The following is a 26509-nucleotide window of genomic DNA, read 5'->3' as shown; positions in this document are numbered from 1 at the left end:
GGACGCGCCACGAAGGTTCCGTTAATACTTGGCGACATGGGGGGACCTCTTCTCCAGGAAAGAAGGGATTACAGCTCTCGATCGCCCTGTGTACGATATATCAAGACCGGGGGGGGTTGGTTCGGCGCACCGGTGTTCCTCATTATTGGATACTTCTCATCATCATACTACTACTGCTACTTACTACTACTACCCTGTGTGTTACATTGTTGTTTTCTGCATCGTTCCGCGAGAGAAGAAGAGAGAGAAAGAGACAAGATGCGAGAGAGTCCAGGAGTTGCTGTGAACCCCTGAAGGAGAAAAAACGGTTGCCAGTGAAGCGAAAAAGGCATTTGGCGCGTGGGGATGGGGGCTGGCGAGGCGAGAACGAAAGGCTGTTTTTTTCACATAGGCCAGGTACTTATCTGGGATTTTGGGACCATTTGGATATATCGTTGTGCATACCCTTTCTACGTATTCAAAAACTGTTTCTGTCTGTGATGTGTCTTGTCTCGTCTTGTTTGGATGTCATTGAGCTGCTGGTGCTACGTACTACCCCTGGTGATCCAGCTGGAAACGCGGGGCTTCGTCGTCATCGTCGTCAAAATGGACGCAATCGGTAGAATCTGACGAGGCAAAAGAAGAGGAACTGCTCAGAGATACGTGGTCATCATCCCCGCCGCCGCCCTCACCGCCAGATGGCTCGTTGTCGCGGACGAGAGCTGCCGGCCGCAACAGCACGATGGCTTCGGCGACCTCGCGGCGCCGCGCGATGCCGGCCAGCACGTCGCGGAAATCGTCCCCGTTCAGTGTGCTTAGTAGTCGCATCCAGGAGGTGTAGGGGCGCATATCACCGAAGACGGTCGCCCGCGGCTCAATGTTGCGCAGGTTGATTCTTATATCGCTGGCGCGGACGGCTGTCGATGCTAGGACTGCAGGGTCGGGGCGGCTGCCGAAGCTGCGCTGGTTGGGGTAGTCGTCGTAGTAGCAGTAGCGGTGCCGGGCCACGGCCGAGGAGACGGCGCGCTCGAGGGCGCGGAGGGGTTGTGGGGGTGGGGACGCCAGGGGGAGATGTGGAGGAAGAGGTGGTCGAGGATTTCGAGTTCGGGGTAGAGGTCTAGGTCTGGCGATGGTGGCCTGCGGATGGAGGAGAAGATTGAGGAGGAGGATGCTGATGTTGCTGATGGGGAGGAGATGAAGGGGGGATTCGGGGGGCTTGGGGCGGCAGATGTAGGCTAGGATGCGGGCGGGGCCGTAGAGGTGGCCGAGACGGGGAAGTTGGGGTTCGGGGTACTCGGCGGAGGAGGGCATGGTGTTGTTGGAAGAGTCGGGGTTGCTTTTGACTCTTTGATGTGGGTTTCTCTTTCAGGGGTCGAGAGGTCTGGACTGCAGTTGAGGCGTAGGACGTTGACTACTCACTCCATGTACTTATAGATTTATTTCAGGACTTGGATGACAAGAATCAAGGGTGCTTCGCATGGCAGACATGCTTGACTTCGTTCACTATGGTAGGGGATGACGTTACTTGCGAACGGTGACTCGGCTTGATTGTTGAATCGTTTTGCATTTTCTCGGTGATAACACCAACGGGGTGTACTATCTACGACGGGTATCTAACCCCGGTGTATTCGTCAATCTCTGGTCCTTTTTGGGTGAATGCAAGCATTTATCTGCATGCCTGCCTGCCCTGTAGAATTCAAATCTACACAGTAAAAGTCATTGAAACAGCCAAGACCATCAATACCTGAACGTCCCGCATTCCCACAATCATCTACCATCTGAGGTATAAAGTGGTGATTTGAATCCTTCGTCTCTCAATTTCCCATGCGGATACTGTGGCAGCAGCACAATCACGTTTACATCCTCGAGTGAGAAGTAGACGGCGGCGGTGTCACGCGAATTTGCGGCAATGGCGATCGAGCCCGGCGGGGCGACGTCTGCTGCGCCGGGGGCGCCAGGGGATGGCTTCCCAGTGGGTTGGGCGCCTTAAGGGGCGTCATGGGCTGCGGCTGGGACAGCAGACGGTACGGGAGAGTGCGTGGCATGTTTGTTGGGTTTATGCCTTCCTGATCGGTGTGATGAACGGCGATTTCCTGCTACTGCTTGGCGCGGTAGAACTGCAGACTTGTTATGGGCGATATGTGGGACTGAATATGTGCAAGACGAATGATGCGAAATTGCGAAGTGTTGTGTGTTGTGACTTGTTGATATTTCAGACTGGCTCTGACGTAGGCCGGCTCGAAGTGACGGGTGCTTCCCAAGTCGGTCAAGTTGAAGCTGAATGAAAGAAGGAAGGTAAAGGAGCTGGCGATGCTAGCTCGCGTGGCCGGGGCCGTGTAATAGTCGTAGTTGAAGAAAAAGGAGCGTGAATTCCCAGGCTCGGGAGTAGAGAATGAATATTTGAAGAGAAGGGAAGAAGACGGACACTGATAGACTTGCAGATGCAGAGGACAAGTTGAACGACCGGGAGATGCCCAGCAATATATGCCCGTCGTGTTTGCTGATGGCTGTAGCCTTACTAGCCAACCCCTGCCCTGGCGCCGTTCCTGAGTTGAAACACGTGGATCGGCACAGGGGCCATCCAAGTTGTGCGGGAAATAGCATTTGCTAGGCTGCGAGCAATCAAGGGACGAAAAGACGTTGTGCTATCCCGGCTACCTGCTATCTGACAGGATCATCGCTTTACTAGCCGAGATGGGGCTTTGATAACAGGCGTGTGCTAGCTGGCTAGTCCGATGCGCTGGACCCGGCGCCAGCTCGTCACTAGTGGACGGACTATCTGGCATCTTGGCTCCCGGGCCGCCACATCCTGCATAAGATATATTTACCACGTAGCACACGTATCCATAGCATGAGTCGGTAGTTTACTATAAAGGTGGAGGCCGAGGATGATTACTGGCGGAAATGCAGGTGCCTGATGCTGGTTACCTGCACCATTTCATTACCATTGGGCTCTACATAGGAAGGTGACGTGTTAGGATGGCGATGCCTGACTTGAAGATGGCATCAACTGGCAAGGAAGAATGGGAAGCATGTGATTGTATGTGCCTGGATGCAAATAGCATGCTGGCTGTCCAAGCCCCTGCAGATAAGCTTCTATGTTTGATTACTATGACTACCTAAGCCACCACCGATTCCAAAACCACAGTGAGATGCTTATCGGGAAATATAACGAGCGAGATGGACTTGTCTGCTTACCTCAGAGCTAGTTCTACCGTGGGCGTTGCCGTGGTACAAGGGGGCTGGCTGTCACTGTTTCGTTATCCCTAGCCATGGCGCGGATCTCAATTCCGCAGCACATTGTCTCTTTCGCATGTCTAGACTAGAAAGCAGATTAGATATGGGTGCCCGAAAATGAATCGCTGTGGGCAACTATTCTGGACACGCAACTGCCATAACTTGCTGCAATGACTCGCTTTCGACCCATCAGGGGCACATGCAACCGGCACTCCAAAGGATCCATCGAATCGGCAGGGGTAGTAACGACTACGGCACGTAAACCGCACCGTTGTTATTCCAATGGGCTAACACTCTCCATCTATAGTTATTCAAGTGGCCGGTTGAAGCTATATGGCTTGAACAACACTCGAAATCTCTCTGCAACCAGTAAGACCAGATGTCCCAAAACGTTCAAGAATGGCTGTGGACGTTTTGTGGCTACCCAGGAAGCTCTCCAGATGGCCCATTTGTCCACTCAACTGCGCCCCAGAATTTCTAGATCGATCACCTATAGGGGCTCTAGTTTGTCTACTGACCTACTCACGAGAGAGCGCTCAAGAGGGCTCAAACCACCGGCTCTGAGCCGGATTTCGCGAAGATGTTTGCTCTCCTAGAGCAAGAACTGGCGACCGTAAAGGTATGTATGTTTATACTGCTCGCGATCGACCTTGTAATTCAACTCCTTATTGGCACGACGAGCTAAATGACGATCTGTGGTATGGATTCATGAAAATAACGGTGGAACAGATTTGGTTTTTCTGGCAAGAAAACGAACAAGGGAAAAGCCCTCGAGGTTCGCAACCTTGGTCGTTGACTCGGTTCTGCGACTTAAGACCGTTGATCCGGGCTTTTATCTTGTTATTTCGGACGGCCAGCCAAATGGTGACGCCGACGGCGATGATGGTGAGTAGGGGCATAAAACTCTAGGTGGTCTTGTAGCCCCAGCCGAGCTGCTGGTTTTGGGTTTAGGGGTGGTATCGTGAATAACGGAAATGGAGGGCTTGAACCGAATAAACATAATTGGTACAGCACATCAAATAGAAAGAATTTAGAGCATCCGGTGGGCACTTGTTATCGAAAAGTTGTAAAAGGGTGTTGATATCAAACGAGCAAAACCGGACTTACACGGCAGCGAAACGAGGGTACTCTCTCGGCAAGAGTTGGGCCGGCGCCATACCTGGCAAATGTTCCAGCTGCGTCAACTTGGCAAGACCCCTTTCGAAGGGGGCGCTGGACAGAACGTGGCCGTACTGGGGCTTGAGCAAGAGCTTGATTACTGACAGGTCCTCTCTTTCCATGTATGGTCAGTAGCGTCCCATGGTACCCCATCGGAGAAGTTGAACAACGAGACTGCCTAAGACATGCTCAGCTCGACTACATTCCCATGTATATTCTTAGAACCAACGAACGCCCCAAGTTGAAGCTCGGTATGATCTTGAATTGCTATTTTTGCTATAATCACCAACTCATCGGCACAACGTATTTCTTCCAATGCCACCACGTATCCGCCTCCCGCCACTTCTCCATCCCGCCCAGCACCCCTTCCGGCCCGACCTGCCAGGCCCCGCTCTCGACCAGCCCGACCCAGACCCGGAGCACCTGCACCAGCCTTACCTTGTGCGACGCTACGAACGGCGAGTACCCGAGCTGGAAGAGCTCATGGTGACTGTCGTGCCCCTCGGGCTGGTCATGTTTGGCTTCGAGGTTCTCGCCGAACCGGGCCCCGTCCGCCGTGCGCGCATACCCGCGCCCGCCGATCCCAAACGGCAGAACCAGCTGGACGCCGTCCTCGAACACGTTCTGGTCGCCCTGGTCCGTCCGCGTGAAGTAGAGGCCCGCCGGGTAGGACCGGACCTGGCTCCACGGCTTCTCGAAGGGGAGAGGCACGTCGTTCTGGTTGTAGATGCTCTCGTCGCCGGAAGAAGGGGGCGCGTCGTAGGTAAGGTCCTCGGACGAGGCGAAGAGCAGGATGGGGAACTGGATCTTGGGGCTGCCCGGGTGTTCCGGACGGTTGTAAAGGTACACGAGCGGGACGGCGCGGAAGGGCTGCTGGAAGGCGAAGGACTCGGAGTCGCGGAGGCCGAGACCCGGGGCGATGTGGTTGAAAGCAGGGCGGCGGGCCTTAGCCACGAACTTGGATACGAATCCGGGAAGCACGCCGGCATCCTCCAGATCAATCTCGCTGTCGTCGAAGAGCGTTGCGGAGTCGTTGGATCGCGTGTAGTTCGGGATCCGAGTCTCAATGGCGCTCAGGAGCTGCTCCCAGACCTCCAAGGTCTCTTCAAACTGGCGTTCGCTGTATCCCACTATGGTCCACGGGTCGAACTTTTCCGATCTCGTCCTCGCGCCCTCGGCGACGGCCACTATCTTCCTCATCTCTATCATGTCGAGCCACTGGCCAAGCACGACCTCGAGGGGATACCATTTCTGCCGTCCGTTCTGGGTAACGAACCCGTCCATAATATCCATCTGCATAACGGCCAGTCCTTTCTTTTGGTCGAATCTAGACACAGACGGTAAGCTTTTAAGAGCGCGTAACGTTCCTTGATCTGCCCCATTGCAGTGAGTATTTTACTCACACTAGACCGTCGGGATGAGAAGCCAGCAAGTTGGCCGAGTACAGCGTCACGTAGCGAGTCCAGTCAGCCGGGTCTTCTGCCATGCCTGCTGCCTGGGTGGCGAACATGACCTCGGGCGACGCAATGCCATTGGCGTAGTAGAAAAAGGAGTGGCCGTCGCCCGCGTACCCGGCCTGTTCTAGAAAAGCTACCAGGTCCGGCGACAGCATATGACGCACAGCTTCGGCGCGTTTCCCCCAGTGCTCGAACCAGTTCGGGTGCTGGCGCACTTGCGGCTTGGTCGGGTTCGGGTTGTTGCTGCCATCACCCAAGGCGAGTTGCTTCCGGGTCCCGAGATCCAGGATCTTGTTGTGTAGCTCGGCGCAACGAGCGTAGTCCACCCGGGCCCGGGTCCGGGCGTGTGAGCCTTTCCAGTGGTCGCACCATGTCGCGTACCACCAGGCAACGATTATGGCCCAAAACGAGAGAGTATAGAGGTTCGGCCACGCCATTTCGGGGCTGTTTGGGCCGGACTTTCAAGGAGAGTGTGAGTTACCCCGGGTAGTAAGCAGAGGTCAGGGACGGGCCAATAGCAGAAGATATAAGCGCAGAAAATCGGCTGGTGGATGCCGCCCCTGTTGTTGCCTAGTCCTGTTCCACTGGCGGCTCAATTGTTGTTCCGCGCTAGTCGGTCCGGCAACCCCGGACATCGTCTAAGACGGCAGCCTGTGCCGCGATATTTCTTCTTCCTTTGAATCGTTCTCTTTTTGTTACAGCGTGTGAGAGGAGACATTGGCCATCAGTGAGGGCGATATGGCGGTAGGACTCGCGAAGCCGAAAGACTGGTTTGTCTACGGCTTACTCAACATCTCTACGAATCGTTATATACTTCAGGGTGAAAGCGTTGCTCACACTATAATGTCTGATTGGATAGCTGTCGGGTTCGCACACTATCCAAACCCGTTGCCCTGAAGGGGATAATCCCCGGAAAGAGCCAGCACAATAAACAAGCAGCTTGGCCAGATGGCCTGACGCCTCCTTGCTTTCCCCTTTTCTGTCCCTCACTTCGTCATCCTCCACGCCGCCACAAGCCCGTCCATCGCCGAACTATGCGGACTCGCGTTCGCGGGCCCATGGAATGGCCCATTCCAGTCCGGGCCCAGCTCCGCGGCGCCTTGCCGGTTCTTGTCCCAAATACTGTCCGCGCACTGCTGCGCGAACTCGCGGTACTCCGGCCGGGGAGACGCGGCGTGCAGGCGCATGAGCCCGCGCATAAACACCCCCTTGAACTGCGGCGCCGCCACTGGCCCGGGTGCGCCTGATTTATTTTAGGCTCGCGCAGCACGCCATCCTTGGACATGATCTTCATGATGGTCTGCGCGACCTTGTGGGCTTCTTCTAGGTAGTCCCGGTTGCCCGTCGCGATCGACAGCGCCACCAGCCCGCTCACCAGCGCTCCGTTTGAGTACGTGTACCCGTGCGGGTTCTTGCTCAACCGGCACGTCTGGACGCTGATGCCCGCCGTTACGTAGTGCTCTCCAGACACGTACATGGGACTGCGCCGGAACCCGTCCCAGGCCCGGACGGCCCAGTCGGCGTAGTGTATCTTCTTGTCGGCCTGGACCCGGTTCGCGAGCCAGGCGGCCACCTCGATGAAGAGCGTGTCGGCGATGGGGTCGATGTGCGTGTGCCGCTTGTCCCACCACATGCCCTCGGCCGAGCAGTTGGTGCCCCAGCCCATCGTCGTATCTGCGAAGAGCGTCTCGGCGGTCGAGAGGTACGTCTTGTCGCCCGTCACGTCGTAGGCTTTGATCCAGGCCATGGCCCACCAGCCATGTCGTCGTAGTATCCGTTGCTATAGGGGTTCTTTTCTTCCTTCTTGTTGTCGTCGGCGGCGGCGCGTTTGAGTCGATGCCCCTCCCGGACGTTGAAGGCGCCGGCCGCTTGGAAGGTGTGGGGGATCACCATGTCGGCGATCTTCTTGGCTTTGGGGCTGCCGATCTGTACCATGTCGATCAGCGTCGTCAGTGCGTTGGCTGACTGCCACCAGGACGGGCTGTAGCTGGTCCACAACCCGGTATGATGGTTGTACCACTGCTGCAATGTCTCCCAAGGCAGCCTCGGCGTGGTCCTAATTAATTTTCGCTTTCTTGTTGACTTCGGTATGCTGAGTAGCTGTTGTTGGGGCTATAATGCTTGTCTGTGGGAGGGCAACTATGCTCTCCAAGCAGAGAGCTGCCAAGAAGAACAGAGGTGACCGCATTGCATCCGTCAAGAGAGTCTCGGGCCAGTTCTGGAACTGATATGTACGGAAACACAAACCCTCCCCACCCCTGCAGATCGGCGGGGCAGGGGCATATATAGTTGTGGTGGCCCCGGACCCCAGCCGTATCAGGGGCATTCGTGCGGCCCGACGGAATGGTCGCCGATGCAGTAAGACTTGCCGCGCCGGGCGCACCGCCAGGGATTCATATCGCAGGCGCACAGGCTGTAGTAATACCAATGCTGACAGGCTCATCTATGCTTAACCGCGTGTACTACCATGGTCGGAAGATGCTCACTAGCCTTTCTGTGAGGCTAGATGCGACCCCCTTGTCTGATTGGATCTGATGAAATACTTCCAGAGGCAATGCCTCCTATTATTAGCCACGGCCCCCACTCGAGGACCTATTCGGGATTGCGCGCATCGGCAGTGATCGACCTATATTCGGGGTGACAGGGGTTTGCCAGCCAGGTCTTACTATAACAAAAGGACTGTCTGAGTAAGCAAGCTTCCCATTCAACCCCTTTACCTTGTGTGTTGGCATAGCTAGAACACCCCTTTTCCTAGAAACTTGCGCGTTTCAGGATCAATAACAAGAGATTGTATTGACTTGATCCGGTGCGTTTCAGCAGTGTGTGAGTACAACTACTGCACATCAGACTCAGAGGAGACATGCATGCGTACCGTATCAAGAAATATAGCCAGACACTATCATTGAACTGTTGTATTGGCCAATCGTGACATGACACTTACGCCCATGCTGGTTTGGTTTCAGTCATCGAAGATCAAAGCAGTGACAAAATTTTGTTCCGGGCTTTATGTCGCTATTTTCACTTGTCAAAAGAAGTCAACCCGACGCCGTGTGCCGCCGGTTTGGATGTTGAATATATCACTCCAGCATTCAATGTATCTCATACTAACTGTATTCACCGCAGTTGCACGCCTATTTAACCAACTCTCAACTACCATTTCTCTCAGCCACAACCACAACCACAACATACCCTTCAATCTCCAATCCCTTTTCCCAATCCCAACAAACATCAACCATTTCCCCTTCGACAATCCATCCACCCACAATCGCCATGATGATCTTCGCATACATCCTCGCCCTCATCGTCGGCTTTGCCTTCGCCGATGGCCCCATCGAGAACACGTGCTCGGAATGGGGGATCTGGAACCCGGCGCCTCATGTCTGGTATCTCAAGGGAACCTGTTCGGCCAACAACGGCACCAGTGTCTGCAGCTACGCCTCTCTGAGCTCGTACGTTTTCCCAACTCCATCCTCCCCGGGCTCCACGAGACTTTTACTCGGGCTTGGAGCCACAATGACTGACAAGCATGATTGACAGCTGCTACGCCGTCGACGACAACGGCCAACTTCATCCCGAGAGGTTCGGCGATGGCCCCGTCAAGTGCAAGAACTGCGTCACCGACCAGCTTCGCATGACTTGTGACTGCAAGGACAAGCATGGCTACTATCACACGACTGAGACTGGCTTGGGTGAGTCGCCTTGAAACTATCTGACAGCTTCTTTAGGCTAACTGTGATAACTACTTACCTACAGATGAGGCCATGACGAACAAAGACGGCTACTTGGGCTGCTTCGACCTGGTCGGCTACCAGTGCGATGATACGAAGTGAGGGAACTAAACGTCTGCATTAGCTGTCGACTCTGCTTTGTGCGAGGATCTGGCTAAGACATTGTCATCAAGCGGCATTTATATGCTATGGCAGTAGAGCCTGACGTATTCGAGTAATAGAACATGTCCATCAGTATTCCTGGTGATAGAATTCCTAGCTAGATGTGAATAAACTTGCCATATGTCTTCATCATGACAACAAGGTTGGCGTTTGCTGAATTTCACTGGACTTGTATTTAGTCGGTTGGCAACGGCCACCACCCCTCTTGCCGCTTTTCTCTTTGCTTTCCATAATACATACAACTCAACAGTCTTTTTACGTCCCGATATCACTCCCAATTCCTTCTGCAAATACCACCGACCGTTATCCCAATCTACCCGCAAGTCACCATGAAGACCTTTGCCTACATCGCTGCCTCCATTACGGCTCTTACCGCCCGCTTCACTTCTGCCGATCTTGGCTCTGTCGGACAAGATTGCGCAGACGTGAGCCTCTGGAACCCCGGGCACTGGGTCTGGTTCTTTCGTGGAAACTGTTGTGACAATGAACAAAATCTTGTCTGCAGCTTGATGTATCTCGACGAGTCAGTTTCTTCTTGATTCCCGAACCCCATCTACCCTCCCAATCCGGCGTCGAGCCGATTTGCTTGTTAGAGAGAACAAAATACTGACCATGGTGTGTGCCCAGATGCTTTGTCGAAGTCAATGGCCAACTCCAGCCACAAGAGGGCGGAAAAGGCCTGCGGAACTGCGACCAATGCACCATTGACAATTTCGCCATGTCCTGCCACTGCAGAGATGACAACGGCGACATGGTAGATACTACCATCAACCTTAGTACGTCGATCGTTCATTCATCATCTCGGATATTCCCTGAAGAACAAGAGACTAATCTAGAACATTGTGTTTACAGACGACACCATGTCCGTCGAGGACAACGGCTGGGTGGCCTGCTTCAACACCACCACCCAACAGTGCTGAACACCGGCCTCGCTGACCGAAACTCCCGCTCGAGGCTTGCTGATTCTTTGTTGGGGATAACAGCAGTGATGGAAGATTTGTCACCGGGCAGCGTCTTTGCATGGCCTAACAGATTCAAGTGCGAGAAATGAACGAGTTATTCCATAAGGCAGAGGTAGTAATCAAAGACCATCATGAAGCGCGTGTGCATATTTCTGCCGAAACCGAAATCTAAATTCCTCTGACAGAAACCCATTGACCACATGCAATTTCATTATCTGGTATTTTCCTCATGTCATCCCAACGCCGTAGAGAAGACAAAACATTAGAACATTACAAAGTTACAACGCCATGCCAAAAGGACATCATCAACCCAAATACAATAGGGTATTCGCTACCGCTTAATAGAAGCCATTATTCGCGATGAGATTCGATGTACCTTGGGCGTTCGCCTGGACCTCGGCTCCCGTATCGGAAGCCATGCTGCGAATCCTTGACGCGATTTCATCCGGGTCCTTGAGGCCTTCCGAGCTCATCAGCAGAGCAGCGATGCCAGCAACGTGAGGCGCGGCTTCACGTAGAGAAAGAATGTCAGCTTCATGGTCATACTCATTGTCATGCGTGTCGGCTTGAATGTGTGGACTCACCTTGACTGGTTCCGCTGTAGGTACTCGTGCCGCCGTTGTGCGACAAGCTGACGACCTTGACGCCGGGCGCGAAGACGTCGACATCCTCGCCGTAGTCGGAGAAGTCGGCCTTGTTGTCGTTGTCGTCGATGGCGCCGACGGTGATGGCGGATGGTGCCGATGCAGGCGAGACAGTGGAGGCGTCTTTCTGTATTACCCCAAGGAGTTCCCCCTTTTTGTTAGCCAATGTTCTACTGTTGAGATCTCACTTTAAGGGGTAGATTCAGACTCACGTTGTAGTTCCCCCACACACCACAACGGGGATGCCGTCGTCGTGGATGGCTTCGAGCATGTCGTTCATGGCGTCGACGCGGTCGCTCTGGATGGACATGTTGATGATGGCGCGGCCGACGTTGCGGCGGCGCGTCTTGGCGTCGTCGGCCGCCCACTGCATGCCGTCGATGATGCCGGACCAGGTCCCCCAGCTCTGCGAGTCGAGCACCTTCACCGCCACCAGCTCCGCCTTTTTGGCCACGCCGAAGGTCGCGCTGCCGACGATGCCGGCGACGTTGGTGCCGTGGCCGTTGTCGTCGTGCGAGTTGGACTGGAAGGGGTGTGATTGTTAGCCCTTCTGTCCCTTCTTCATCATCTTCTTCCTCCTTTACACAACCTCGAAGTTTGGTATCAAAAGCCAAGGAGATTCGGCTGAAGACGGGAAGAAGAAAGCCTAGAAGCAGGCTATACTTACGTCCTTGTCGAAGGCGTTATACCCGTGATGCGCGCGCCCCTCAAAGTCCGGATGGTCGACGTAGATGCCCGAGTCGATGATGTAAACCGTAACCCCCTCGCCGGCCGACTCGTCGTACGTGTAGTCGCCCTCCTTGCTCTGCAGCGGCTGGGACTGCGAGATGCGGGCCAGGCTAGACACAGCGTCGGGCTGGCGGACGGCCGAACCGGCGTTGGTGACGTATGTGTCGTAAAGGACGTACTCGACGGCCGGGTCCTGGGAGATGCGGCGGACCGTCGAGTGGTCGGCCTGGACGTGGGCGCCGTTGAAGCTGGTGCTGATGTTGAAGAAGTTAAGCAGGAAGGGGGCGGCGGCGTCGGAGAGGAGGTTGGCTGGGACGGCGGCGTCGGTGGCTATCGTGGTGGCGGCCCCGCGCGGCGCGACAGCTGCATCAGGTCCCGCGCCGACTGCTGGCTCCGTTGGAGGACCTCATGGCTGACGCCTTTCCTGTACTTGAGGATGTAGCTGTCGGGCACGATATTGGTGGCGTCCGGGTTCGCGACGATGAGTCCGGGCGTGGGCGCGGCCTGGAGACCCAACGGCAGCAGCAGCAGCAGCAGCGCGGCCGAGAGGGTGGACCGGAAGATGGAAGAGGTAGCCATGATATTGAGATTATGTGGTGATATACTTCCTCAGGCAAACAGGAACCGAGATCTCTCCTACCTTCACGCTGGAACACGGAAAAGGTGAAGATATAGTGGGCAGCCGCGGCAGTTATATCTCGAAAGAGCTATGTCTTCCGTTCCCAGTTTGTAAAGAAAAACCACCCTCACCCCTCTCTCCCTGGGGACCACGGAAGCCGAAGTAATACGTAGTGAACGAACGGGTAGGGGACGCCTCATCACCCTCGACCCTCACGGTGTCGATATGGCCACCCTCCATTATCCCCTTCCCTTCCTTTCCCTTCCCAAGCGCAAATGCCGACAGAGTCCCGTGCGGCGATCCTCAGGTGAAGGTTCCGGGGTAAGCGGTGCCGGTCCAGCCCACGAGGATGCTGACTTAGATGCTAGATGATGGAGCAGGGGTGGGCCAATAAATGAGGACGACCAGATTCGGGTGGATGCATGGCGGTTCCTTGTGCACATCATTGCTTATGGTATAGCCCGATGTCCGTCCTTTACCGCTTTGGAGAAGGCCCATGCTCCAGCTCACCGATCATCCTCTGCACGTCAATGTAACGTCAGCTTCGTTGGGCGTGAGCGTATGTATAAGGGAGTTTAAGCAAACGGCAGTGCTGCCTTGGGTGTTCGGTCCGGGCGATCTCCCGCAGCACAGCCAATTTAGTGACATGTAAAACATAACGGTCTGTCTCGCTTACGGTTAGTCTTCGCTTTCCCGAATACTAACATCCGCCGCAAGACCAGACGAGTCCCTTTTGGTGCTGCTTGCTTGACGCCGGCGCAGATAGTCACACAGCACAAGACTCTTGTGACATGGTGGAGCCCCCCACCTTTTGTAAGCACCCCTGGCCCCTGACAGGTTTAGTGGAAGGCAATCTGGGAATCGTCCCTCACCAATCAGACCCTGTCCACCCAGGTGTTTGGTACAGGCAACGTCACTGGGAAGATCCGTGGGCAGTTTGGCCGGTTTAGGGAGGGCCGGCATCCAGATGCCAAAGCAGTCGGGCTCCCCAATCCGGGTCAGGTCAGAGTAGATCCCTTTCGAGGCCCGGTGACAAGCTACAGGCACCTAGATATCACGGTCGCCCACTTATCTTTCTTCTACATAAGCTTCCCGGGGGCCTCGCTGCCCGATCAGAGTTGTTTGCTGGCCGTCCTCTCTTGGCGCGGCAAGTTTGATGAAGGATCTCTGCGCGACGTCATGACGAGCAATCCGTGCCATCAAACCGCCGCCAACGGCCAGGAGGACCAAGGTAAGCTGCTGAGTCAGTCCAGCAGGAATCGCCCATAAGGCCTACCTAGAAAAGTCAACAAGGTGACATGCAGCACAGCTGAGGACAGAAGGGATCAGTCCCTACTCCCTGAAAGCACGTGGTGCATGGTGCGGACGGGATGGGCGAGAGAGCAGTCTGGGTCGGGGGTGGTTAATGAGGATTGGCGATGTTACCCACGTCGGTGCCCAATGCCGGGGTCACTATCGGCGCCGGTCGCTGGCTTTAGGGGGAGAACAGGGAGATGAGCTTTGGGGAAGCCAAGAAGAAAGCCCACCCAGACGAACCTGGTGCACTGGGCCCTGGGCCTCTAGAATTGGGAAGACCACTTATTACCAGATTTCCTAATCAGACGGGCAGGGAGACGGGCAGTACGGGAAGCAAGGTTGCGACTCGTGCCCGACACGACGGACACGACGAGGCCATGCGCAGAGATTTGCTGTCTTTGTAAAATTCGGAATTCGTATTGGCGACTGAACACACGCCTGGCAATCCCGATGTATCCGACGATGAGCGAGCGTCCTTACAGTGTTCCTGTCGCTTTTCTTGAATTGCCTACAGTAGGTAGGTACATGCATGTATGCAAAGTCCGGGATTCAGTCGAGCCAGATGGACGACGACGACGGTGGTGAGAGCAGATCCGCCAATGCCGATTGCACTGGCGGCTACTGAAGCAGATAGAGGCACGCATTATTGGCCGAGCTAGGCCTCTAGAAGCCTAGCCGTGCCTGGCCTACAGCACTAAGTAGGTACCACTACAGCGGGGCCTCAGGCGGTTCCTGGTTCCTGGCAGGGTTCCTAGGCTTCCTACTTTAGGCTTCTGGTAATTAGTGGCTGGTTTCCAGTGGCTCACCAGCAGTTGACTGGCAGGCAGGCTACTACATCATAGGTACATGCACTCAGTAGGTAGCCTTCTTTCATTGGCAGTGGCTAGCGGTGGCATGTTTGTTGCATGTCGGCGTCCCAACCAAGAATTCTTGCGCGCCGACTGCCTTGATTCTGCACGCCAGCCATGGCCCAGCCGTTGCCAATTTTTGGCGCACTCCCTCGTGTGTGACTTGCTCGCCATGAGAATCGCTGCCAGGTAGGTCCTCACTACGGTATTTACACTTCCCCTCATCCCATTAGCAGACGCCAACCGACGGCGAGCACGTCCTCCAATTGCGATTTTGTTTGTCTCTCCCGTCGGATGCAAATCAGTTGATACGAACCGAAACAATGGCCGAACCTCGACACCCGGAGCCCGTCTACCAGACTCCTGACTGGGAGACGCCCTCGCACCCGCCTCGAGCCTCCCTTCTCGATCGTATTAAGGAACTGCCTCGCCGCAAGAATGCGCCTCTGTTCGTTCGTGCACCCAGTGACGGAACCCAGCACGCGCCCGCCAAAGAAGGAGAACAACATGGAGTAGCTGCTGCTGGAGGGCCACCGACCCGATCCCCGCTGCAGCGACGCCTCGACGCCGTCCTGCCCCCGCACCGCACGTACCTGGGCGGCCGCTCGCGCCGCTTCCTCCTGCTCTGCCTCGCCGCCTTGCTGCTTGTCCTCGTGCTCGCCCTCGCCATCGGCCTCGGCGTCGGCCTGTCCCACAAGCACTCCAAAACCAAGAACCTGCCGCTGCCCTCCAACCACGGCGTCTTCACCGGCGACCTGACCTACTACGGCCCGGGCCTGGGCGCGTGCGGCATCACCTCGACCGACAGCGACGCCATCGTCTCCGTCAGCCACATCACCTTCGACGCTGCGGGCGCGAACCGCGACGGCGGCGGCAACCTGAACGCGAACCCGCTCTGCGGCAAGAAGATCCGCATCCAGCGGGACTACAAGGAAGAAGGCGGCGCGGGAGGTGGCAACCGCTCCGTTGACGTCACTGTCGTGGACCGCTGCACGGGCTGCCAGCCGGCGGACCTGGACACGACCATCAGCGTCTTCACGCAGCTGGCGCCCAAGGCCAGCGGGCGGGTGTTGATGAGCTGGGCTTGGCTGGAGTGATGATGTTGTTTACGCCTTGGCTAACGTTTTGCTTTCATGTTTTTACGATACCCATACTGTACACGACGTCAATGCAATGATACCAATTGCCTTTGAAAGTCTCTTCGGCCCAAAGTGAAAACGGAGATCACGGTACTCGAGCTGGCTTGGGTGTTCAATGCGTCCATTCCATTAACAAGTGTGAAGGTACGGCAATCGATCTCTAGTAGATGCATACCAAGTGATCCTCGTCTGTTACGTCAGAGGCTGCTACCTCAGGCCAATGACTTATATTCTCCCCATCTTCACATCTCCCATCTCCTTTCTTCCTTCTCCTAGTGGCACTCCGTATCCTACCCCTGCTCAAGGCCACAGCGTCGGGATGTAGGCGGCCTGGCCAGGAATCGCCGGCCTGGGGGCAGGCCGCGGTAGCCGCAGTAGGGACCACCCCACCACTCGCCGCAGCAGATGCGGTCATGGTCGACATCGTCGAAGAGATCGTCGTCTATGATTCCTACGTCAGTAGGTTGTCTGTGCTGCCTGCAACGGGTAATGGCGATGATTGATACATACCAAGATCTTTGACAGCCCAGTGTCGCACGTTGTCTGTCTTGTTGCAGACACACATCATGCAGACGTCCTTGTCGAGGTCGGAGCAGCGAGTGCAGCGGTCACATCGTTTGTCCATGCCGCCACTGGGCAAAAACAAATCAGGATCAAGTTAGTAGGTGTCCGAAAGAGGGGGGACACTGGTGGGCGGGATATACTTACACTCGCTGGTTGTCGACCGCGAGTTCCCCGTCGTCGGTCACGGTGTAACACCCAGTCAGGTCGATGGTGAGCCAGGTGCGGGCATCCGGGGGTGTCTGGCGTCGCACCTGCCCACGAAGTAGTAGGGCGGCATGATGGACCAGTCGTCGTCGCAGTGGTCGTACAGCCAGCCGATGCCTCGCTTGGCAGGGGCTTGGGCTTCAGCGTCAACGTCGGAGTCGGCAGCAGCAGTAAAAACGGGCAGGGCGATGTTGACGACGAGCATGGCCATCATCATGGCCATCAGGGCTGTGACGGCGGCGGTGAAGAGGGATCTTGGGGGAGACATGGCGTGATAATGACCGAGTGCTGCTTTGGAAGCGTGGGCGGGTTGGAGAGTTTGCAAGTTGTGGGAAGATGGGAGGTTTTGGTTTGTCCAAATGGTGCAGTCTGTCTCGCTGGAAAGTCCAAGGTATGAGATTGTAGGTCGAGTCTAACTGAAGGGCAAGTAAGGAAGGCACACACTCGTTGACCGTACTTGCGTAATCCTGAAGCGTTCGGGTCAGGTCGTGACTTCCACATCTACATCCATGCTCAAAGTACCTGCACAGAGTTGCTCATCTTGACGCACACGGGCAAGGGCAGGTTGGCGATGCATGTGCAATTGAGAAGTCCAAAACCACCTGCAGTCCTTGCAAGTCAACATCGGTTATAGGAATTCTTCTCGTCTTTTGAACTTCCGATACTACTCGCAAATACATGCACGTGAAGGACATCCATTGCATCATTTTCGTCTGCGGCCTAGAAGTAGCTTCCTTCACCTGGACAGATGTCGATGACCATGGAGCTATATATATATCCCAGATACGAATGAGCAATAATCCCGTAAACTCTTGTACTCACTCAGGGTAGACATTAATACCCATGTCACTAAGAATTATAAATTGGGTAGGAATCATCAACAGGCTTCAGAGAGCCTCGCAGTCTATCCACAACATCGATCACTGCGAGTACCTACACGAAACGAATTTCCAATACATCCATAGCAAGCCAAAATTGAAGGCGTCGGGAGTCGTCGTATTGCCAAACGTGAATGGTTCGTACATCTGACCTTACAGCAGACAATAGTGTTGACAGGTAAATTCCTCCTTTCTCGAGATACCATCATCCATAGAGACCACTTCGGTGGCACCGGCGAGTAATCCCAATAACTAGGTCAAAGCCAAGGACGCCGATGTCCGGGAGAGAGTGCTCTCCTAGACCAGGAAGTCCGCGAAGACGCTGGACACTGAAGACCCGTAGCCAGCCCCTATCAAAGACTGCAAATGGGATCATGACAATTGCTGCCTACTTACGACCAAGTAGAAGCGAGAGAAGACCAAGGGATGGATCGAAAAAGCATCTTATCTTGAACACGTAGGTATGAGAACCGGATCCCAGCTACCCACCTTTATGTCCAGGTCCAGGAAGGTAAAGGAGTCGTAGAGATCGAGCTGCCTCGGTCCATACCGACCAGCAAGGCGGCCATGTAAGTCGCCGAGAAGAGGGACAAAGAAGGATGACAGCGAGGGGGCCCAACTTGGTGCCTCGGTTGAACTTCTCCTATCCAGCGGTAAGATACTGTCGCCGGCAAGCACAGAACAGAATCATGACGTGCCGCCACTTTTGAAGACTCTGAGAGGGCTGTAGTTCCGAGAAGGTAGATGGGGTTGTATTTGTATCCCTTTAGTGTCACTTCCCATCATCGAGGCCTCTGTGCATGTGACCATCGCAGTCAAGGTGACTTGGAAAGATACACCAGCTGAGGCATTTGCAAGTGCCAGCGTTTTGACACGAGAGCGCAATGCGGAAGGAGACATTTTGAACCATACATTATAACAGTTGGGTGAAGCCAGTATATGTCCAACCGCAACTCCCAATATCAGGCCATGTGCAGCAAGTCTGACATGATCGCACGATTCCGCGACTAGCCGCTCTGGTGACATCTGAAACCTGTGGACAGCTGGGGGCCTGGCTGGAGCCCAGCCGTGGTCACTTTTCGGTTTGTCCCGAGGGCCCGACAGACGAAGCTGGCGTCGTGGCCCCAGTGGTTATACTTTTATATGCTTATTACTCAGTGGTGACGTGAAACGGCTGGAGATATCCATATAGCTTCTTCTTCTCAACTTGTTTCTACTGCCGTGGGAGCATGAGCGGTGGCAGATGGCGATGATTGGCAGAGACGAGGTCGCCGTCTCGCGATGCAAGTGGTTGGCCTGACCGTTGGAAAGGGCCGGCCACCGCAACCTGCGGGCCCGTGTGTAACGGTCGCATCGGTGGTGGTGCTACCCAGCCAACGAAGCTAACCAAAAGTTGATCGATATCGATAGACGTTGAGGTGGACGCGCATTGGCGGGAGTGAGAGCGATGCCAGATCAGGAAAGAAGAAGCAAAAAAAGAACCTGGAAGCAAATCAGACGCCTCATCAGTGTGCGACCCGTCATGATCCTGGTCGATGATTCGCCCCGGATCTGAAGTCTTGGCCAATGGGAGATCGGCGCGGATCCTCGCGTCTGGCCAGCATCGCGTGAGAAGCCCATGGCAGACCATGCGTTACGGTGCCTGGGTGCCTGGGTGCCTGGGTGCCTGGGTGCCTGGGTGCCTGGGTGCGCCGTGGTGCTCGCTTCCAGTTGCGGTCCCGAAAGTGGCAGGCCAGCATATCCTGACTGTTTGGCTTTGGCTTTTGGGGGCTTCTAGGGTCGGTGCTGAGGTGTTTCAGCGCGAAACAAGGCCACTTCCAGGCACCGGCGCGACCCCTGATTGGCCCGCCTCGTTCGTTCTTCGTCGCATCGTCTCGAAAAAGGAATCGAATGGTGCAGTCCCCCTCCAATGTTTCGGTAGTTGCGCCAAGACGGCAGGGTTGGCCCTGTCCGGGTCGCGTTGATATTACTATTTTGGCCGATGGGGACGACCGTCACTGGACCGTCGCACCGGGGCGGGCGCCAAGACGAAACGCCGACGACTCGACTTCCTTGTGGCTTGTCTGAAACGCTGTCAGCTCGCCTGCACTTGTCGAACTGCTGAGGGAAACGGTTCCGAGACGAACCGTCTCCGACTAGCAGAGAAACAACATGAGGTGAGCCTCAGCCGATGGCCGATGGGCCGCCTTTGCATATAAGACGACTTCGTCCGTCCTCTTTTCCTGGCTTGGCTCTCTTTCTTCCTCATCTGCTAGTCCAGGATCCTATCGACACTCTTACATTCTTCATACCTTTTTATTATCTTCACTTCTTCGTCGCCGGTCCGACTCACTTTTTTGTTTGTATATATCAATTTGTTTGTTACTTTGATCTACCGTCAAGATGCAGTTGTCCAACCTCTTCGTCTCGGCCATCCTGGCCGTCGCCGTCTCCGCCGAGGGCGGCGACAACAAGGGCGGTGACCACAAGGGCGCCAACAGCATCGGCAAGCAGTGTTTCCAGATGGCCAAGCTCGAGATGATCACGCAGCTGGGCGCCAACGACACGGCCCTGGCCGCCAAGTTCAACAACAACCAGACCAAGATCGACGACTTCAAGAAGAAGGTCGCCGAGTCCGAGACCAAGCTCAAGGCCATGACAGCCAACGCCACCCTCGTCGGCGAGTGCGCCACCATCAACGCCGAGGCCCGCGAGAAGGGCGAGTGCGGCAAGATGAAGTTCGCCGAGAAGATGATCGCCATGGCCGGCAACGACACCCAGCTCGCCGCCAAGTTCAAGGTGTGTTTCCTTCGTCCTTTCCCCCCGTCGCTGAACCCCCAAAGCTAACACGTCGTAGAACAACCAAACCAAGATCGACGACTTCAAGAAGAAGGCCACCGCCGCCAAGGCCGACCTCAGCGCCATGCAGGGCAACGCCACCCTGACGAGCTTCTGCTCGGTCCAGGACACCAAGGCGAAGTGCTTCAAGATGGCGGCGATGCAGAAGACGGAGGAGATGGCCAAGAACCAGACGGCGCTCGAGGCCAAGTTCAAGGGCGACGAGACCAAGATCAAGGCCTTCCAGGACAAGGCCGCCAAGTGGCAGACCCAGCTCGACGCCATGATGGCCAACTCGACCCTCATGGACACCTGCAAGACCCTCAACAAGGCCCAGGCCGAGGCCAGCAACAACGCCGCCGCCAAGGACGGCAAGAAGTCGGCCGCCGCCACCATCGACGCCTTCAGTGGTTTCATCACTGCTGCCTTTGCTGTTGTCGTCGCCGGTACCCTGATGCTCTAGAGTCAGACTCGAGGAGCAGAGTTGGTGGTAGCCAGACGATCTCCATGTCTGACTACTACAGTAGAAACAAGCACTTCAACATCATTCTTTTAGCCACGTCCGATACCCCCTGCAAGACACGCACGCCTTATGATAAACCACCTTCCCTTCTATTTAGCGATGGTTAGTGAAATAGAATGAAATCTCAGATAATACACGATAATGAAACCAACACACCTAGATCGTATATGCCCCCGTGAAACCCTCACAATTTGTTGCATCTCGCTAGCGACTCAGAAGGCACATCTGCTGCACCCAAGCTGCCCGACAACTCACTCAAGACCATGGATCCATCCTGCTACACAAGACGCATTGATGTCGCACAGATGAGCTCGTCGGTGAACCAGGCCGAGATGGCGCCGCATCGAAGTGGAAAAGAAAGTAGTACCTATGGCAGTGTTGTGCAGAGAACGTACACACATTTTTACTCTTTCCTACATATCGGGCATGTCGTATGTACCTGTCGCACAATAATGGAAAGAAGTGACCAAACACGTGCGATAAAGACCATCGAATCGAATCGAAAAACGTCCAGATGTATTCATTCCTTCAAATAAGTTGATTTTGTTCGAAGATGGAAATAAGTAAAAACGCCCACGCTATGCTGAATGACCCGTTGAACCATCCAGTCCAGCCTGACTAAGGTATCTCGCGCGAATAGAAAAACAACAACAGCAACACGCAGTTTTGAAAACGCTGATGATGGGAGTAGTGAGAGAGGACCATGATGCGTAGTCAATCGACTTCTGCCCCCCGTCCCATCATCCCCTCCTACCCTGCCATGCCCACAGTAGATAGATGAGTGCCTACTGTCCGTATAGCACATCTCCCAACCAAGAAATCGTCTGTTCTCATGTGACGTCGTATATATACACACCCTCTCTCAACCTCTTTCTTCGCATTACAAAACATCACCGGAATGTCGTTCGTTTGAACAGCCAGTACGATACAAGGTCACCGGAACGTCGTTTAACCAGCCTTGGCAGTTTCCACTGCCGCCGGCACGACGTCCACCTTGGCAGGCCCTTCCGTATGACTGCTGGGCTCCCGCACTTCTTCTTGGTGAGCTTTCTCAGCCGCCGGGGACGAAGACGGTTTCGCGTCCATCGCGACCCCATTACTGCCGTTGACGGGGTGGCTGTTCTCCTTATCGCCATCCGCATTGCCGTTACTGACCGGAATCTTCGCAGTCGTCGGCGCCGGCGGCAACTTCTTCTGCAGCTGCTGCTTCTTCGAGTCTCCTCCCCGATGTCGAGCACGTGGGCGCGCTGGACCTCGCTCATCGCCTTCCGGATGCGTTCGCGCCGCGCCTTGCCCCTAAGCCGGCTCTGCGGCGCCGCCCCGTCGACCCAGCGGATCGCCGTGATCATGAAACTGATGCCGTCGTGGCTGCTCTTGCGCCCGTTGTACGTGCCGCCAAACTCGCGGCTCTGGATCCCGAACCGGGTACTGCTCGTGTACTTCTCCAGCGCCGGCAGAATGAGCAGCGTCACGTGAAGGTCGCGGTGGTGGGGGACCTGGACCGGTCCCGTGCTCGGCGGCGACGTGAGAACCTCCTGGGGTCCTTGGTCAGCAGCAGCAGGCGGCGCCGCGTTGCGGCCTTTGGCCTTGGTCGGCTGTACTCGCAGATCCAGCAGGTCGGTGTCGATGTCGTTGGACCACTCCCCGCGAATCCAGCCGGCATGGATACACGCCGCCACCACGTCGCTGTCGTCCGAGTAGACATCCGTCCCCCAGATGGCGCGGCGCGTCGTGATCTCCTCGCGCGCCACCGCCGTAAGATGCGCCCGCGGGATCTTCACCGTGAGCGTCGAGTTCTCGTTGTCCCGGATCATCGCCATGGGCAGCGGACGCGGCGTCGAGGCGAAGCCGAATCGCGACGGCGACATGAGCTTGGCAGGCGTGAGGCTGGAGTCGTAGACGACGTCCCCGAGATGCTTGCGCGGCTTGTGCGCGACACTATCAAGAACCGCCTGGGAGTTCACGCTCCTTTTCGTCTTCGGGACAATAACGGGCGTGGTATTGACGGCCTGTTTCGGGGCCGAGGTCGGACCAGCTCCGTTGGAACGGGGTATCTGGTGGTTGTGGGTGAGGCCAAAGTCCTTGGGCAGGCCGGTCGGGGACGGAATGGGCGTGGTGGATTTCATGTTCTTGAGCGGGGCGCTGCCGGCATGGAGTGGAGAGGTCGTCCTCTCCGCCCCATGGTGGTGATGGTGGTGATGGCTTGTTCAACATGAAGAGTTAGCAGGGAACGTGCAATATGGGGGAGACGCGACAATGATACGTACTGGTGATGGTGATGATGAGCATGGGTCTTGGGCCGCTTGGCCCGGCCGACCGGCGTGTTGCGGCCGGTGCTGTTGTCATCATCCTCGCCCTTGCTGCCGTCGACGTCCTTGGGTTTCCGGTTGCGCTTCCGCACGGCCTTGACCGGCGGCTCGGGCGGCCCCTCGTTGTGAGGCGGCTCGACATCGTCGCGTCGGGCGAGCCCCGAGTTGGTGAAGGGCATGGTGGCGCCCGAGAGCACTGGACTCGAGAAACCCAGACCGCTAGCACCGCTTCCTATGCCAGAAAACATGCGGCCGAATTCGCTCTTGATGCCAGGCTCCCCCGCCGGGCCTTGATGCTGCGGCTGTGCGCCCTGCACCGCCTGTGGCAAGGGAGAAACACGCCCCTTGCGGTTGATCTCGCCGATGGCCAGCAGCCCGTTGTTAGACTGCTGGCGCATCAAAGGAGGTGCCTGTCCCTCGTCCATAGGGCGGGGCTGCTGCCGCGAAGGCTCGTAGAGGAGGGTGCCCTGGCCACCATTGTTGTATGCTATCGAGGGCGGAGGGGGACCCTCTTCGTTCGGTCGCGGTCGATGCTGCTGGTGGAGCGGAGGTTGCTGTTGCTGTTGTTGCTGTTGCTGTTGCTGCTGCTGTTGATGTGGCGGCATTTGTGCAAACCTATGTCGCTCGGGAGAATCGTACGGCTGAGGGGGCGGCGGTCCTGCCTGGCCCTGCTGGGGCATCGGCATGCCTTGCGATGGGGGCCCGCCTGGCGGGTATCGCTCCATGGGGGGTTGCGCATGGGCTGGATAGCGGTCATAGACAGGGCCGTTGGTGACGGGATAGTCATTTGGTCGCTGGCCCGGGAACTGCTGATCGTAATGACCTCGTGGTGGTTGGTCGAAGCCAGGACGCTGCTGCTGCTGCTGCTGCTGTTGCTGTTGCGCTTGTTGTTGTGCCTGTGCCTGTGCTTGTTGTTGTTGTTGTTGCTGCTGCTGCTGCCAGGCCGCGGCTTCTCGCGGGTCCATCCTGCCGTATGGAGGTGGCCCCTGAGGCGGTTTGTGTCCGTTGGGGCCTGGCGGACCATAATCGACAGGCCGCTGCTGCGCATGCGGGTGGTTCGGGTCGGAAGAAGTCCGTTCCCTCATGCCGTGCTCCCGCATCATATCCAGCTCGCGCTCTCTGTCCATCCTGTCTCGTTCCATGCGTTCGCGTTCCATCCTTTCCCTCTCTGCCATAAACGGTCGCTGTTGCTCCTCGAACCGGGCTCGCTCCATTCGTTCCCTCTCGCGGTACTCGGCCTCTCTGTCCATTTGATCTCGGATCTCGCGGTCGCGTTCCATCAACCTCCTCTGCTCTTCAAACGACATGGGTCGCGGCACCCGCTCGGGGTTGTATTCTTGTTGTCCAGGTCGCATCTCGTCGCGGCGTCCGAACATCTGCTCGCCGGGTTGTGGTTGAGGCTGCGGCGGTGGCCCACGTCCCATTTCTACCGGGCGCCCAGGCATGCCGGCGTACGCCCTCGGCTGACTGCTGGGCCTCGGTGGCACACTGGCCGCGGACATCCTCCCGCTCGGGTCTCTCCTATCGTCGCCGGGGCCCATGGGCGGCCCGCGTTGGGGATACGCCTGGGGCGTGCCGAAGCGCGCCACTTCGGGTGTCCCGTACATGGCCTGGGGAGGCGAGCCGGCCACACTGCCCCTTTGATCCCTCGCGTCGTACGGGCGGATGTGTTCGGGCGGCGTCTGCGGCCCTCGAGCGTAGCCATTGTACTCGGTCGCATTCTGCATCCTGGGTGAGGCGTGTACCGAGCTCGCATAGGCGGGCCCGGGACCAGGCCCAGCCGCCGTCGTGGTCGGCGGAGGAGGGAAGGCGGTATGGTTGGACGGGTGGCCGGGTGTTGATTCGCGGTGAGGAGGGCCGCCGCCGCCGAGCATGGCGGATATCGACATGCTTCCGCCAGCGTTGCCTGTCCTGGGGATGGAGTTCAGCGCGGGAAGCTCTCGGCCCGCAGGGAAAGCGCTGGGTGGTCCCAGATTGACGGGGGTCCTCGCGACGCAGATGGGTGCCCGTAGTGGTTCATGGGGTGGCCTGTGGGCGGCATCTGCGACTGGGGTGGCGGCTGCGATTGTTGCGGGTGCTGTTGCGAGGTCGGGGGCGGTGAAGGAGGCGCCATGTTGCGATGGATAGGGGCGCCTATTGACGAGGTGCTCGGGTGTCGCGAGTGGGTGTGGACGGGATGCGAGGGGTGGTCGGGGCATAAGTCGCTCGTGCGGCTTGATGCGCGAAGAAGCCGGGGTCCGAAGGGTGTCGCTGATGCTGGTGCTCGTATGCAGCGACAACGGAACCTGCAGGACTCGTCGGGGGCGGATGCGCCTGCGGATGCGATGCAGGCGGGTAGGGCGAGGGCGTGGTCGCAGGGTTCGGGCCGTGAGGGAATGGCGAGCGGCCGTAGGGCGGTGAGGCGCCGGCGGTGCGAGCAAAAGGCACGCCGATGGGCTGTTGTTGCGGTTGCTGCGGTTGCTGCAATTGTGGTGGTGGTGGTGGTTGATGGTGATGAAGTGGCTGTCGTGAATCCATGGCGCCGGGGAAAAAAACAAACGAAGAATTGACGCTGTGGATATTCCAAATGTTCCCAGTCCTCTCCCCCCCAAGGCAAAACCGAACCAAAAACCAGGCCCGGCTTCTGGAACCCGGACTACCAGCTACTGGCTTTTGCAGGCAATTGTAAGTACCTTTTCTTTCCCTCCTACTTTTGGCAGCTAAGCTCTTCTACTCCCCCGTGATTGGGAAACACTTGGGGGCACCCAAAACCCGACAAGCTCCAATACTTTCTTGGTCTCGACCGTTGTTTCGTCTTTCGTCTTCGTCTTCGTTCGTCGTCGTTCGGCGTCGGGCTCAAGTCGAGTCTCGTAAAGTCGGCGACAAGTCCGGGCGACAGGTAGTATGCGACGTCAACAACACGACTCTCTTTCTCGGGGTGGTGGTTTTTGGATTTCTGGACGATCCCAGCGTCGCCAGTCGGGCGTTCCGTGGTCGAATCCGTTTCTTTAGGGCGATCTCAACAAAACCGCATAGACAGACACGGCCAAGAGGTGCAGCATGCTACGATCACTGGACTCGGTCGGGCAAGGCAAGGCAAGGCAGATGGACATGCAACAGACAGACAATACGCGACGACCTCGAAGCTGCGGCTGCTGGTGGTGATACGCGCAGAAAGTAGTAGTAGTAGTAAGTAAGTAAGAGGTATGGGTGAAATGGGCGAGGATGTCAAAGTTGCAATGCAATGAATCAATGTGCGGTATGGGAAAAATCAATA

General features: G+C 56.5%; 10 protein-coding genes across 10 annotated transcripts; 3 read left to right on the top strand and 7 right to left on the bottom strand.

Annotated features, from left to right (window-relative positions):
* Positions 1-531: 531 nt before the first annotated feature.
* PG997_000027 (uncharacterized protein) lies at positions 532-1290 on the bottom strand (the record flags this gene model as incomplete). Its single annotated transcript, XM_066804342.1, has 1 exon — positions 532-1290. The coding sequence occupies one exon, from the start codon at positions 1288-1290 to the stop codon at positions 532-534; it is 759 nt and encodes a 252-aa protein (XP_066674115.1).
* Positions 1291-1835: 545 nt separating this feature from the next.
* PG997_000026 (uncharacterized protein) lies at positions 1836-2024 on the bottom strand (the record flags this gene model as incomplete). The annotated part of the gene is made up of 1 exon (XM_066804341.1): positions 1836-2024. The coding sequence occupies one exon, from the start codon at positions 2022-2024 to the stop codon at positions 1836-1838; it is 189 nt and encodes a 62-aa protein (XP_066674114.1).
* A 2632-nt stretch (positions 2025-4656) lies between these two features.
* PG997_000025 (uncharacterized protein) lies at positions 4657-6268 on the bottom strand (the record flags this gene model as incomplete). Its single annotated transcript, XM_066804340.1, has 2 exons — positions 4657-5701; positions 5778-6268. The coding sequence occupies 2 exons, from the start codon at positions 6266-6268 to the stop codon at positions 4657-4659; spliced, it is 1536 nt and encodes a 511-aa protein (XP_066674113.1).
* A 549-nt stretch (positions 6269-6817) lies between these two features.
* PG997_000024 (glycoside hydrolase family 76 protein) lies at positions 6818-7922 on the bottom strand (the record flags this gene model as incomplete). Its single annotated transcript, XM_066804339.1, has 3 exons — positions 6818-7045; positions 7102-7562; positions 7586-7922. Coding segments are annotated over 3 exons (1026 nt in total), but the record flags the coding sequence as incomplete, so codon positions are not given.
* Positions 7923-9101: 1179 nt separating this feature from the next.
* Positions 9102-10641, top strand: PG997_000023 (uncharacterized protein; the record flags this gene model as incomplete). Its single annotated transcript, XM_066804338.1, has 7 exons — positions 9102-9280; positions 9369-9520; positions 9585-9657; positions 9972-10173; positions 10227-10309; positions 10349-10497; positions 10574-10641. The coding sequence occupies 7 exons, from the start codon at positions 9102-9104 to the stop codon at positions 10639-10641; spliced, it is 906 nt and encodes a 301-aa protein (XP_066674111.1).
* A 380-nt stretch (positions 10642-11021) lies between these two features.
* On the bottom strand, positions 11022-12635 carry PG997_000022 (subtilisin-like protein; the record flags this gene model as incomplete). Its single annotated transcript, XM_066804337.1, has 5 exons — positions 11022-11191; positions 11268-11500; positions 11540-11850; positions 11995-12447; positions 12474-12635. The coding sequence occupies 5 exons, from the start codon at positions 12633-12635 to the stop codon at positions 11022-11024; spliced, it is 1329 nt and encodes a 442-aa protein (XP_066674110.1).
* A 2507-nt stretch (positions 12636-15142) lies between these two features.
* Positions 15143-15916, top strand: PG997_000021 (uncharacterized protein; the record flags this gene model as incomplete). Its single annotated transcript, XM_066804336.1, has 1 exon — positions 15143-15916. One exon carries the CDS (start codon positions 15143-15145, stop codon positions 15914-15916), a length of 774 nt encoding a protein of 257 aa, XP_066674109.1.
* Positions 15917-16721: 805 nt separating this feature from the next.
* Positions 16722-16994, bottom strand: PG997_000020 (uncharacterized protein; the record flags this gene model as incomplete). Its single annotated transcript, XM_066804335.1, has 1 exon — positions 16722-16994. One exon carries the CDS (start codon positions 16992-16994, stop codon positions 16722-16724), a length of 273 nt encoding a protein of 90 aa, XP_066674108.1.
* Positions 16995-19986: 2992 nt separating this feature from the next.
* Positions 19987-20884, top strand: PG997_000019 (uncharacterized protein; the record flags this gene model as incomplete). The annotated part of the gene is made up of 2 exons (XM_066804334.1): positions 19987-20382; positions 20441-20884. The coding sequence occupies 2 exons, from the start codon at positions 19987-19989 to the stop codon at positions 20882-20884; spliced, it is 840 nt and encodes a 279-aa protein (XP_066674107.1).
* A 1008-nt stretch (positions 20885-21892) lies between these two features.
* PG997_000018 (uncharacterized protein) lies at positions 21893-25770 on the bottom strand (the record flags this gene model as incomplete). Its single annotated transcript, XM_066804333.1, has 4 exons — positions 21893-22061; positions 22100-23086; positions 23212-25386; positions 25427-25770. The coding sequence occupies 4 exons, from the start codon at positions 25768-25770 to the stop codon at positions 21893-21895; spliced, it is 3675 nt and encodes a 1224-aa protein (XP_066674106.1).
* Positions 25771-26509: the final 739 nt, after the last annotated feature.

Source organism: Apiospora hydei, assembly GCF_038363865.1.
Source record: "Apiospora hydei strain CBS 114990 chromosome Unknown utg000002l_segment0_segment0, whole genome shotgun sequence".
Taxonomy (NCBI): domain Eukaryota; kingdom Fungi; phylum Ascomycota; class Sordariomycetes; order Amphisphaeriales; family Apiosporaceae; genus Apiospora; species Apiospora hydei.
This window is presented reverse-complemented; position numbering and strand designations above follow the sequence as displayed.